General features: G+C 47.2%; 1 protein-coding gene across 1 annotated transcript in view; it reads left to right on the plus strand.

Annotated features, from left to right (window-relative positions):
* Positions 1-2654: 2654 nt before the first annotated feature.
* TMCO1 (transmembrane and coiled-coil domains 1) overlaps positions 2655-14643 on the plus strand; it is a 29716-nt gene continuing 17727 nt past the window's right edge. Inside the window, exons 1-3 of the mRNA XM_070396120.1 lie at positions 2655-2859; positions 3216-3293; positions 9201-9260. Coding sequence (XP_070252221.1) covers positions 2790-2859; positions 3216-3293; positions 9201-9260 — 208 coding nt within the window. The 5' untranslated portion in view covers positions 2655-2789. The remainder of the gene's footprint in view (positions 2860-3215; positions 3294-9200; positions 9261-14643) is intronic.

A 14643-nucleotide genomic window follows, 5' to 3' on the forward strand; every position in this document is an offset into this window, starting at 1 on the left:
GCGATCAGGGCCATTTTCCCCAGGTGCTCACAGCCACCCACCCCCGGTTCTGTTCCCCGTTCACCATTGGGCGATCAGAGCCTGCTGGCCTTACTGGCCCCGACCCCACCACAGGTTGCCCTCTGTGTGTGGGGAGACCAGCAGGGTGGGGGCCTTGGCCTGGTGCCGCCTGCATCCCCCTCCCACCCACCCCTGGTTCCCCGTTTGCCATCGGGTGATGGGAGCATGCCAGCTGGGGAAGGGGACCAAGAGGTGGTCAGTGCACCTCACAGTGACTGGTTGAGCGGTCATTTCCCTGTTAGGGTCAATTTGCATATTACCCTTTTATTATATAGGATGTTTCTATCTCTCCCTCTCCATTCCTCTCTAAAATCATCGATAATAATAAAAGAGTAATATGCAAATCGACCAAACGGCCGAACAGCGGAACGACCGTCAGAAGCCGGGGCTGTGAGGGCCGAGGCAGTTGGGGCTGTGAGGGCCAAGCCCCTTGCACGAATTTCATGCATCAGACCTCTAGTTAAACATATAAAAACAAATGAACCAAAAAACCTGAAGCCCGTATCCTTTCATACCTCAGTCATAAGCAGGGATTAAATTTCTCTCTTAAACTTTACAATGCCTAGCCTAGTACTGAACATTTTTTTAAAAGAACAGTATTATTATTACTAAGCCCACTTATAATGTGAGAACACTGCAGGCATATTTGTCATTTGCCTTTCACAGGAAGTCACCTGAGGGTGTACAACATAAAGTATAGACGAAGGAGGGAGATGCGGGTCCAGGGGACAGCAAACCCTACCCTAGAGAAAGGTAAAGGAAGTCCCAGGACAAAAGCCTGGTCATAGAAACCGGAGCAGGACAGTGGACTCTGGTGGGTGGTCCTCATGGGGAAACCTGAGAGCTTAGAACCTGAAAATATGACAAAAGAATCGGCAGGATGCAGAACAGCTGTTATATGAATTTGCCTCTAGCACTGGTTCCAACGTGGGGCCCAGGTTACGACACTATTGCCTTGGAGGAGGGAACATCCTATCAGTGCCTGGTTCTGCAGTAAACGTGCTCAGGGATCCGTGAGATGCTTCACTCCCCAATTTCATTGACGGCTACTTTCCCCTCACATTTTAACACCTATGAATAAAAGGCATCTTCCAACCAATGGGTGGCATAGCTTCATCCGTTGTTTATTTTCTCCATCAGTGGGACATAGAGTGATGGCCCATCTCCTGGTCAGCAGATGCCGGATCTGATGAACTGTGTGCCAGGGACAGCTCAATAACGCACTCTTCCTCACGCTCTCTTCGTACAGTAGACGAAGCTGGCGTTATCAACATTTTACAGATAAGGAAACTGAGGCTCAAGGCCGGAACCATCTGCTCAGGGCGACTGTCAATTAAGTGGCACAGCCAGAACGGAACCAGGTGCGACTTCAAGGCCATGTTCTCCCTGCCCCTCACTGACCATGGGCCATGCAAGGCTGACCCAGCTGCCGGAACTACTCAGGTCAAGGTGTAGCTCAAATGGAAAGCCTTCCGACTCCTCCAGGAAGCGGTCCTGCCCTCGTGTGTGCCCCCACATTTCAGGAACACCTGCCTCTATCACCCCTTCTCACAATGCGGACCTTAACAGGACCTGTGCCACCCGCTCTTGGCCCCGCAGGGCCCACCACTGTCCGGCCCAGGTAGGCACTCCATGTCTAAGGAACGGGGTCTCTGCCTCTAAGTGTAAAGAGAACACAGAAGTGCACCTACAACTCATCAGGCCACAAGCGGTGTAGCCCGAGCGCCAGGAATAAAGCGCACTGGAGTTTAAAAGACGCAGTGATAGCGCACGGCACGCGCGCGCGCGCACACACACACACACACCAGGCTGAAAGCAGGCTGCTGAGACGTTTTCTGTGACCGACACAGCAGGGTTTTTATTTTTTATTTTAATGAGCTGCCAGCACTCATAAGGGAACTTTCACGTAACACCAGGGCTCCAGGAGCTTCTGGGAAAAGGGGAGATGTTGGAACGGGTGCCCGTTCCCGCAGGGGAACTGGCTGGACGCATGGGCTGCTCCTTTCGGACGGCGCTGCTCCTTCCCTCCTCCGGTGCCTCCCGCCACGGCCTCCGCGCAGCACGCGGGAGAGCGCACTGGGACCCTGCGACACTGGGCTCGCGACACCCCTCACTGTCCGCCCCCCTCCCTCCCTAACCCCCAAACGCTCCGCCTCCGAGTCCCTGCTTCACTGCTGCCGCGCGCTGCCCCCTCCCCGGGTCTACGAACCTCAACCACACCGCGCAGCCCCTCCGCGAGGGCGCCGTTCAGGGGGCCAGCGCGTCCCTCTTCGGCGCCCCCAGCAGCGAGCGGTGCACGTCGCCCGCGAAGACCTCAGTCTCTCACTTTGCCGCAAACATAGGCCAACTACCTGCCAGCCCTGGAGCGGGGCCGGCGGAGCGCGGCCGAGTCCGGCCACGTGGCCCCCGGGCCAGGAGCTAGCGCGCCCGGAGCCCGCGGCTCCACGCAGCGGACCAGGTCTCCGGCCGCCGCCAGCCTCAGCCGCCCAACTTCCAACTCTCGCGAGGCCCGCCCGAGCGCGGCTGCGTTTCCGCGAGGGCCACGCCCCATTCTCGGGAAGGAGCCCTTCCGGAGCTGTGCCCCGGAAGCGGAAGTGTGGCTCCCGATCTGTCAGCGGCTTGGTGCTGCTCGGTGGTCCTGAAGTCTAGGAAAGTCGTTTCTCGCTCATTTTCTGTGGCTGTCGAGCGCTTCCCCCCGGCGGGTGGGAGTGCAGAGCCGGAAGTGCAAGATGAGCACCATGTTCGCGGACACGCTGCTCATCGTGTTCATCTCCGTGTGCACGGCTCTTCTCGCCGAGGGTGAGGGCGCTGCTTCCCTGATGTCTGAGCTGTCCCCGAAGGGAGGGTCCCAGGCCAAGGGTCTCCGGCGCCACCGGGCAGGTCGTCAGCCCTGCTTGCTCGGGGACTCTTGCACGACTCGGGCGGGAGGGATCGTGTGCACGCGGTGGTCCGGTTTCTTTGGTCCCTTGAGTGTCTGTGGAGACGCCTTGTCATCACGGTACAGGTGCAGTTGGTTAAGAGTCTGTCGTTTTAACTACGCGCGCCTATAAAGCAAAAGAGTTGAAATCCTTCCTTACCCAACCGTGGCCACTAATGACTGTCGTGGGAACCGTTGCAAACATTTCTCCATAAGCACGTTGCGCTTCATGTTGCAGGTATCACCTGGGTTCTGGTTTACAGGACGGACAAGTACAAGAGGCTGAAGGCGGAAGTGGAAAAACAGAGTAAAAAATGTGAGTATGGTAGCTCCCTTCAGATGTAGTTTCACGGGTCAATCTCACGGCAGCGCATGTTGGTAGTGAATAGTGGAGCAGCACCAGCCCGTACAAAAACCTTGTAGGGACGCAGAGACGATTCCAGCTTGAAGTCTATTTAGGAATATGGCTTTTGTGCAAAATGTCAGTGACGTCAGAGGTATGTGTTACGTGCAGGGAAACCTTTGTGACGCAGGAGACCTTGCAGTCCTTCATGGGAGGTGAGAATTTGGATGGAGGATGAGACGGGGGAAGGATTTCCAGATAAAGGACATAGCATAGATGCAAAAGGAGGGGTATTTTAAGGACTAAGACGTGTTTGGTGAACAACAGTCACTATGATTGGTATTAAGGTAAGTGGTGTCCTGGGGAAGAAGTCATGTTTCTTTTGGTTGAAGGTGTGTTTGACAAAAAGGTTAAGAACAAGTAGAGTTTATTGTCTTTGAAATAAAGAAGGAATTTCCGCAGGGCTTTATGTCTTATAAGAGCTTGATGTTTTCTTTCTTATAATGTGTCATTTGATCCCATACCAACCATTTGTGGTCGGTTGTATGAATATTCTCCTCCTTTATAGGAAAGGAGATTGAGGCTTAAAAAGGTCACAGAACAAATAAAGAATTGGACAAACTCAGGTTTTTTAAATTACAGCTTACTGTTCCTTCCCTTGCTTATTATTGACAGTGCACCCCAACATATCTAAAACCAGGTTCATTATCTTTACCTGCACAGGCGTGATCCTCTCTCAGGATTTCCCTGGTTGGGGAAGGTACCTCCATGCTCCAGGAGTGCAGGCCAGAGGCCCTGGAACACTGTCTTCATTTGGTCCTGGACGCTACACTCCTTGGTCTTGCTTTCCTCTGGCTGGTCATTCTCTTGCAGTTTTCTTGTTGGTTCCTCTTCCTGACCTCCTGTTGTTGGGTGGATTCCTAGTGGTGAACTCATATGTATGCTCTGTTTGCCAGTGACCTCCAAATTTATGCTCCTACTCTCTCTCTCTAATACAAGATTCATATTCTTAACTGTCGATTCACTGCAATGTCTAATACACATCTCAAACCCAGCACATCCAACCGAACTCTTGTTCCTCGCTCCCAAGCCTGCTGCATTGGTAGCTTTCATGCCTGTGCTCAGTGGCAGTTCTGTCCTTCCACTTGCTCAGGCCATCATCCCTGTGTGGTATCCTTGACTCTTCGCTCACAGTCTATGTCCAATACTGTTGGGCTGCCTTCAGATATATCCAGAATCTGACTGATTTTCATCACCCCCGCTGGTCCTCCATGGTCCAAGGCACCGTCATCTTTTGCATGATAATCGCAATAGCCTCCAACAAGTGTCTCTGTCCCCTTGTAGTCTGTTCCCAAGATAACAGCCAGGATAATCCTTTCAGAAGCCTATCAGATGATGTCCCTCTGCTCACAACCCTATGATGGTGTTCCATTTTCGCTCAGAGAAGCCATAATCCTTCTAGTGGCCTTAGCCAGTTTGGCTCAATAGATGGAACTTCAGCCTGCAGACCAAAGGATCCTGGGTTCGATTCCGGTCAAGGGCACATAACTTCATTGCAGGCTCCTCCCCGGCCTGGGCCCTGATTGGGGCTCATGCAGGAGGCAACCAATGGATGTGTTTCTCTAACATTGATGTTTCTGTCTGTCTTTCCCTCTCTCTTCCACTCTCCTTAAAAATCAATGGAAAAATATCCTTGGGTGAGGATTAACAAAATCCTTCTAGTGGACATGACCTTCCCATTTACCGCTCTGATACACTTTCCCTGCCACTCACCTGTTCCACCCACACTGACCTGCTTTCTTTGTGAGAACTTGTTCTGCTGTGATCATACACTAGTCCGCCATCATGCGATGGTGTCTGTATACACCTTTCATGTCATGTGTCAGTGAGAAGCCTCGTGAAACAAATTTCATTTAGCTTCACATTTGTTTGGATAATATTCTCTACCTTAATTTTCACACAAATAGCTTATGAGCTTCTTTAGTTCCACTCTAATTGCTTCGTTTCTAATTATCTGAATTATAGAAATCAGTTGTCTTCACTCTACACCCAAATTCAAAGTAAAGTAGTTGCCAAGCAAAGCTCCCATAGTTGTACTTTTTTTTTAAAAAATATATTTTATTGATTTTTTACAGAGAGGAAGGGAGAGGGATAGAGAGTTAGAAACATTGATGAGAGAGAAACATCGATCAGATCAGCTGCCTCCCGCACACTCCCCACTGGGGATGTGCCCGCAACCAAGGTACATGCCCTTGACCAGAATCAAACCCGGGACCCTTGAGTCTGAAAGCCGGTGCTCTATCCACTGAGCCAAACCGGCCAGGGCCATAGTTGTACTTTTTAATATAATCCTTTACTATGCTGCTGTGAGGGTAAGTATGAGGTAGGCTGATGATTGGAATGACCCCTGCATTTCTCATAGTCTCAGGTCCTCTAGTTTGGGGGATCTATGGAAACTCAGTAAGTGTGTATTACTTGCATGTCTGTGATCAGTTGACATTTGATAGCTTGCTGTGTGTAGAGTTAATCATGATGAGTTCAATCTATAATAATAAAAGTGTAATATGCAAATCGACCGAATGCCCGAACAGTGGAACAAGCTGCCGGACGACCTTCCGGATGGAGCCGGGGCTGCAGCTGCGGGATTGAGGCAGCCGCTGTAGCTGCGAGGGCCTCCTCTTGCACGAATTTCGTGCATCGGGCCTCTGGTACAAAATAAATGGGCATAGAGCCTGTCTTCTAGATAGTTATAATCAAATGGACAACTGTTATATTGAGCACTGGAGATGTTTCACAGGAAGAAATAAGGTAAGTTCCTCTTTGAACAAATGTCCTAGTTGCAAATGCATGATCTCTTCTGACATCCTCTATTCAGAAGGTGGTGTGGATCTAAGCAGGAAAAGTTTGTAGGGCTTTTGAGAAACACAAAAACATACAAAGATTTGACTTCAGATTAGATTCTTGTGCTGATCTGATCCTTGACATTATTTGGGGAATACTGATATTTTCGGAAAAGCTGCCCTGCTGTGGCTGGCCTTTGACAAAAGATGCTTTTTTAAAGGCACACAATGGGTTGATTCAGGTGATCTGTGAATATCAGTAGTCAGGTGCGTTCTAAAGATCAGAAAGTCTCCTTTCCTAGTAGAGACCAATGAAAGAACATGTCAAGAGAAAGATTAAAATATGTGTAATTCACTGCTGTAACAGAATTGTATGGGAGCATATATTGAGTACAAATTATTATGAAGAGTGAAGTGCTTCTGTTGTTCGCAGAAGAACAGGCTGGAGTTTTTTAAATAATTTATAGCTGAGAGAATCTGGAACTCAGAGTGCAGCAATGCCATGTCATGGGCTAAACGCATTTCAGGGTCCTCATTTTATCTCTCAACTCCAGCATCTCCACTGCTTGTTATGAGGCGAGGCTCTGGTGAATAAATATCAACACAAAAGGGTTAGGAAAACAGGAGGTTAAAAGATGATTGTATCCCTAGAGAAGATTTATCTGTCTCAGTCCAGTCTGCTGGAAGACTGCCTAGTGCTCGGGGAGCACCTTATCTTCTGTTCTCTGGCCTCTGTCTCTTGCCCCGCCCCCCCCGTTTTTACGCCGTTACAGTTAAATGTCATGTAGTTAGTCCTGGGTGGGAAAGAAATATTTTTGTTTCTTTGCTTAATAATAATGATACAGAGTAAACCATTCAATTTCTGTCCATTTTTAAAAAAATGTTATTTCTGTGGCATCTTATAAAATTTGATTTAACTTCCTTTTATGATCTGTCCCTAAGTAGGTTTATTCTAAATCTCTCTTTCTCCCCCATAGTGTTTTATCTTTTTAACAAAAATATGTTTTGCCAAACCGGTTTGGCTCAGTAGATAGAGCATCGGCCTGCAGACTGAAGGGTCCCAGGTTCGATTCCGGTCAAGGGCATGTTCCTTGGTTGCGGGCACATCCCCAGTAGGAGGTGTGCAGGAGGCAGCTGGTCGATGTTTCTCTCTCATCGATGTTTTTAACTCTCTATCCCTCTCCCTTCCTCTCTGTAAAAAATCAATAAAATACATTTTTAAAAATATATGTTTTTATTGATTTCAGAGTGAAAAAAGGAGAGGGAGAGAGAAATATCAATGATGAGAGAATTATGAATTGGCTGCCTCCTGCTTGCCCCCCACTGGGAATTGAACCCGCAATCTGGGCATGTTCCCTGACCAGGTATTGAACGGTGACCTTCTGGTCGATAGGTTGATGCTCACCCACTGAGCCACAATGGCTGGGCTAGTGTTTTATCTTTTATCTAACTAGAATAGTATCTGTTACTTAGATGCCCAATATGTGTACATGCGTGTATGTGCATGCACACACACACACACACACACACATACTCACACTCTCACACACTTTATTTTAGTCAGCACTTCATTTAATTTGCAGTATTGCAGTCCAGTGGAACTTTATACCTTCATAAAGCAGGAATACCAACTTTGCTTTTAGAACTCAGCATCATACTTAATGTAATGAAGGAAAGAATCCTACCTGACAGTTCTTTTTAATGCAACTTTTAGAAATAATACATGCACTGTATTGCTTTCTAGTGAAGGAAGTATACTGAGATAATATATGGAACAGATTATATAAATAAACCAAGTGAACGGCATTTTTGACATGTTTATTCTTAGTCTATTCAATGGGGATTAAAGATAGTTACTATAAAGCATAAATATATTTCACTATCCCTCTTTAAAAAGATATGGTTACTCTATCATATTTATTGAAATACATCAAAAAAAGTTGGTCTGCCCTGGCCAGTATAGCTCAGTTGGAGCATCATCCTGTGCAGTGAAGGGTCACGGATTCTATTCCCAAGTCAGGCCACATACTAGGTGGCGGGTTTGAGCCCCAGTCAGGGCACATACAGGAGGCAACCTGGCGATGCTTCTCTCTCACGATGTGTCTCTCCCTCTCCCTTCCTCTCTCTCTCAAATCAATTTTAAAAAATTTTAAGTTGGTCTTAGCTCTTCCTACCCTGTGCATGTGTCTATCTTGCCTATTTTCTATACTATAATTGTTATTTATCTTCCCTCACTGGATTGCTCTCTAGAGGACATGGATCATGTTTATCTCTTTATCTACCTAGAGCAGTGCCTGTTAGGTAGGCAGCCAATAGCTGAATGAGTGGGTCCTCTCTTCTGTAGTGAACATGAGACTGTAACTACAATTAGCTATAGTTACGTGAGAGCAGAACTCAAAATGTGCTTGGACTCTACCTGAGGCAATCACCCTCCACTGATGGTCTGAAAACTCACTGTTTAGATTATGACTGTGTTCTACAATCCTTCATGGGTATTTGACTAAAGATGCTACCATATTGCTGTTTTAGTCTTAGAATGTTGTGTCCACCTTTTACTGTCAGCAGGTGTGAGAGCAGACCAATTGACTTAATCATGATCATAAAGTCAGCGTGTAACTTTCCTGTAAGCTTCTTCCATTGGTTCAGCTGTGGTAAAGGAGCTTTTGTTTCTTTAGTACAGCGGTTCTCAACCTGTGGGTCGCGACCCCTTTGGGGGGTCAAACAACCCTTTCACAGGGGTCGCCTAAGACCATCAGAAAACACATATATAATTACATATTGTTTTTGTGATTAATCACTATGCTTTAATTATGTTCAATTTGTAACAATGAAAATACATCCTGCATATCAGATATTTACATTCCGATTCATAACAATAGCAAAATTACAGTTATGAAGTAGCAACGAAAATAATTTTATGGTTGGGGGTCACCACAACATGAGGAACTGTATTAAAGGGTCGTGGCATTAGGAAGGTTGAGAACCACTGCTTTAGTACAACGAGCAATTGATTTGTACTGTGTTACTATGTTGTTTACAGTGGAAAAGAAGAAGGAAACAATAACAGAGTCAGCTGGCCGACAACAAAAAAAGAAAATAGGTAAGATGAGTTATTGGTATACACAAAATTTAGGTTTTCTTGGGAAGAAGTAAATTCTCAGGTGATGATGCTATAAAAGATGGTGACCAAGGTAACTCGTGTGTGTGTGTGTGTGTGTGTGTGTGTGTGTGTTTGAGTTACTGTATGGTTTACCGAGCACTTGCTATGGTCTCTTACTCGATTCTCTCAACCGTTCTGTGGGACATGTTCAGGCAGTTGCTCCTTTTGGGTCTTAGCTTTGAAATTTCAGTTTTAGTAAATGATGTTGACAGTTGTGGCTTTTGAACTTGCTGAGGGTTCTTCGTGTAGTTTGCAAAAGCACATTGTTTTTAATACCTGACATGATTATTTCCAGGTAAGTCTGACCAGTAAGTCTGAGCTACTTATGTTATTGCCATGGCTTCCTTACCTAGAATTGACTGGTAATGGAAACCCACTGAGGGTCGGAAATTTTCTGCTGAGGAATTTTTATGTCGCCTGAAAGATAATGACATGACTTTGGTTTTTCAGTGTGTTGTAGAATTTAGTTACCGAATGTAATTCTGTTCCAAAGAGACCATTTATAAATGACTAAATGTGCTTTGTATTTATGATGCTTCCTAACTCTGAAATAAGAGAAAAGCATGTATTTGGTTCAGAAGCGATGTTTCTGTACCCAGGTCACTGCTGTTACATCCCAGCAGGGAGTCCTGCCAGGTTGGTCTCTGCCTGGTCCCCTCTGGTGCAAGCTTCTCAGCTCAGTGCAGGGGCAGGGGTTTCGACGTGGCCTGCTCGTCTGGTTCCGTGGCAAGATGTTACCTACATCTGCTCTGTGCGGGTCAGTCACTCTGGTGGGCACTGGAGAAACAAGGCAGAGAAAGTTCTGTCCTTCAGGAGGTCTGTGCAGACGGCGAAAACAGACCTGTGCAGTACTGTTTGTACAGACACATTCTGAGTGTCATGAGAGTAAAGAGAAAGTCTATTCAAACCAACCTAAGGGGTCAGGTTTTCTTGAAGAGATGATGCTTTGGCTGAATCTTGAAGCTTTAGTGTGAGTTAGCTAAATCAAAATAGAAACAAAAGTGCTGGTCAGTACCTCTGCAACACTGAGGTGAGCCCTTTACATACTTTTATTTTTTAAATATATTTTTTATTGATTTCAGAGAGAGGAAGGGAGAGAGAGAAATATCAATGATGAGAGAGAATCATCGATTGGCTGCACATTAGAATCTCCTGGGAATCTTTTTAAAATCCTGATTTCTGTGCCTCATCCTCCGGAAATTCTGTTTCTTTGTTATAGGGTGGGGCCACAACATTAGTAACAAAGAAACAGAATTTGTGGAGGATGAGGCCCAGAAATCAGGATTTTAAAAAGATTCCCGGTTGATTCTAATGTGCAACCAAAGTTGAAAACCACTGGTCTAGAGCAGTGGTCGGCAAACTGCGGCTCGCGAGCCACATGCGGCTCTTTGGCCCCTTGAGTGTGGCTCTTCCTAAGCCTTAGGAGTACCCTAATTAAGTTAATAACAATGTACCTACCTATATAGTTTAAGTTTAAAAAATTTGGCTCTCAAAAGAAATTTTAATGGTTGTACTGTTGATATTTGGCTCTGTTGACTAATGAGTTTGCTGACCATTGGTCTAGAGTAAGAAAAGCCAGGCTGCGGGCAGAGAGTCCTGAGGAAAGGGTGTCTGAGGGCAGTGGGAGTGGAGCTCTGCAGAGGCACAGCCCGAGCAGTTGGAAAGGAGTCGCAGAGGTTGAGGGGAGCGTTTCAGGGACAGGAGCGGCTGAACGTGGGTGTTAAGTGCCTGCAGGGCAGAACGGAGGCTATTGATGACTTAGCAAGAGTGATTTCCGCAGCACGATGGAGGCAGGAGCCCGATTGGGTAGATGAGGGAGAGCAGGCAAGGTGAGCAACTGAGACCTTGAACATGCACAGTTCTTTCCAGTAGCTTTGCCTTCAGTCGACGACACAGGATCTACACTCAACCTTATCTTAACATGGAATGCGGCCTTGAAGGTTTGCTCACCAAAGAATATCATTAAAAGTGAAGAGAAATAGGCTGAAACCGGTTTGGCTCAGTGGATAGAGCGTCGGCCTGCGGACTGAAAGGTTCCAGGTTCGATTCCGGTCAAGGGCATGTACCTGGGTTGCGGGCACATCCCCAGTGGGAGATGTGCAGGAGGCAGCTGATCGATGTTTCTCTCTCATCGATGTTTCTAACTCTCTATCTCTCTCCCTTCCTCTCTGTAAAAAATCAATAAAATATATTAAAAAAAAAAAAGTGAAGAGAAATAATATTTATGAAGAGTTGAGTATCAGAGTCTTATCAGGAGTTAAAGACATAATATTTATTAGGCGCTGCTTACAAGGCAAACAGCCTGTCCATTCTCTAGTTCGTAAGTTTTACTCTTACATTCAGCCCGACTCTCGGCAATCTGTAGCCTCAGCTGCATTCTTTTTGACTTGGTGAGGCTGCCCCTGCCCTCTCACTCGCCTTGGCACTGCTGGGCCTGTCATGCGCAGCTCCCCCACATCCAGCCTGTCGGGAGTCCTCCTCGGGGTATTCATGAGAGTTGTCCGGAGCACCCCATGGTGCTCTTTACAAGAAATGGTGGACGTGCCCTAACCGGTTTGGCTCAGTGGATAGAGCCTGCGGACTGAAAGGTCCCAGGTTCGATTCCGGTCAAGGGCATGTACCTGGATTGCGGGCACATCCCCAGTAGGGAGTGTGCAGGAGGCAGCTGATCGATGTTTCTCTCTCATTGATGTTTCTAACTCTCTATCCCTCTCCCTTCCTCTCTGTAAAAAATCAATAAAAATATACTTAGAAAAAAAAAAGAAATGGTGGACGTTTTGATCTGTTAGTTTTCAATATTAAGAAAAGCAGTGCAGCCCTAGCTGGTTTGGCTCAGTGGATAGAGCGTTGGCCTATAGACTGAAGGGTCCCAGGTTCGATGTCGATCAAGGGCACATGCTGGGGTTGTGGGCTCGATCCCCAGTAGGGTGGTGCAAGAGAGAGCCAACCAATGATTCTCTCTCATCATTGATGTTTCTGTAACTCTCTCCCTCTCCTTTCCTCTCTGAAATCAATAAAAATATATTTTTATAAAAGAAAGAAAAGCAGTGCTTCTCATAGATAAGTGGCTTATTGTTCTCAGTGGACACTGAACTGACGGACGCCTGCCCGGCTGCTGGTGAGCACGGCAGAGGGCTGTGGAGTCCGTGCATTTCTGTGCTGACTGCGTCCACAGTGCTGCTCTGTGCCTTCCTCTTCTCTTCAGAGTCCCCACTTGAGTTATTTATAAAAATATGCATCATACTAGGTAGGCTGTGCAGGATGATTCAGCCTGAAAGAAGCAATTTCCAGTAGAGGGGACGGAGGGCAGTGTCCCGCGTCCGGGGAAGAGACGCCGTGGACTTCACCGGGAGGCTCTTTGCTGGAGCGCGGGTAGAGCCAGTAATTTGGGGCCGAGTGCCTGCACAGACACGGAGGGTTGTGTGGCCCGTTCTTACTTCCCCGTGCGGGCTGTGGCTGTTCACACCTCCCTCTCGCAGAAGAGGAGCTGGTTTACTCTTGGTACACGGCTTTGCTTTCACTTTGTTGACTGCAGCCGTGTTACCTGAAGCAACGAGGGATGTGTTTTAGGGACATATGTGACCCAGACTCGGGAAAAGCTGCCCTGACTGGTTCCGGGAAGGCAGGACTGTGTCAGGCCGAGCGAGCCTGGAGGTGAGGCCGCCAGTGGGCTCCTTGTCTTCAGGGCTCCTGCCAACACTCGCTTCTCCCTCTCCTGCTGCCCCGCTGCCCCACGGCCTCGGTGGTGCTTCTCTCGCAGGTACTCGTTGCCTTCACCTGCCTCTGGTGTCCGGGCTCTTTCTGCACCAGCTCCTCACACGGCTCTGTGGCCACCACGTCAGCACTGCCCCAGGCCCTTGTTAACACTTAGGGACTGAGTCGAGTCCCAGGCTTTGCTGAGTCACCATCTTGACATGCGGCCCAGGAATCTGCTTTCTTAACAAGCTGCTCAGACAGTTCGTAGGTAAACTGAAGTTTGGGAGCCAACACTACATTGTAATTTTTCTATTTCTGCTCCCACAGTTAATTGACATAATTTCCTAAGATTTCCTGATTTAAATTCTTTTAGATATATATTTTTTCAAGTTAATTTTGAGAGAGAGAGAAAGGGAGAGAGAGATAGAAGCATCAACATTGATCGGTTGTTTCCAGCATGCCCTCCACTGTGGGTCAAGCCCGCAACCCAGGCATGAGCCCTGACAGGGATTCGAATTGGCAACCTCTTGGTGCATGTGACAGCGCTCAACCAACTGAGCCACGCTGGCTGGCTGAGAGAAAGAATCCAATGGGCTCAGCTCATCGTTTTTAAAAAATATATATTTTTATTGATTTCAGAGAGAGAGGGAGTAGGAGAGAGAAACATCAATGATGAGGGAGAATCATAGATTGGCTACCTCCTGCACACCCCACACTGGGGATTGAGCCCGTAGCCCAGGCATGTGCCCTGACTGAGAATTGAACCATGATCTCCTGGTTCATAGGTCAACGCTCAATCTCTGAGTCATGCTGGCCAAGCTCAGCTCATATTTTCATGCCAGAGGTTGTGGACTTGTTGCTTCAGGTCAACAGAGCGAGGGGGTACTGGGAACATTCCCATGCTGACCTGCAGCAGAGCCCATGCTGGGGACAGAAGGGCAGGCATTCTGACCCTTAACTGAGTGTGGGGGGGGTCTCCTTTCCTAGAGATTTGGAAATATGGTAGGACATTGCTGAGATTTAATTTACGTATTCGTTCTATGCCTTTGTGTGCTATTTTCCACAAAAGAAGCTGCATCAGGCAGATAATTTAAATTTTGCTTCTTCTCCATTGCACAGCTCCATGACATTTCAGGGGGCTTTATTAGTTGGTCTTCCATTCGAGACAGCTCAGAATGCAGGACTGTCGTGGGATACCTGCCTTTTTCATGGGTTCCCATCGATGTAATACAAGAGTGGATCTTCATGTACAGAGTTAAGACAGTACCAGAGGAAGTTTTAAAAAGTTAAACTTGAGCCCAGCTGGTATGGCTCAGCAGTTGAGCATTGACCCAGGAACCAAGAGATCTCGGTTCGATTCCCGATCAGGGCACATGCCCAGGTTGCAGGCTTGATCCCCAGAGGGAGGGGTGCAAGAGGCAGCCGACCAGTGATTCTCCCTCACCATCCATGTTTCTATCTCCTATCCCTCTCCCTTCCTCTCTCTCTAAAAAAAAAAAAAAAAAATCAATAAAAACATATTAAAATAAAGTTAAACTTGAAAGAATTTTCTTTCTTTCATTGAAATAGTCTGGTGCTCTGCTGCATTTGGTTTTCTGTTAGTACACAGAACATAATTTGCTGGGTG

The sequence above is a fragment of the Myotis yumanensis genome, unplaced genomic scaffold, assembly GCF_028538775.1.
Source record: "Myotis yumanensis isolate MYYU_CA2020_CCGP unplaced genomic scaffold, mMyoYum1.0.hap1 SCAF_17, whole genome shotgun sequence".
Classification (NCBI taxonomy): domain Eukaryota; kingdom Metazoa; phylum Chordata; class Mammalia; order Chiroptera; family Vespertilionidae; genus Myotis; species Myotis yumanensis.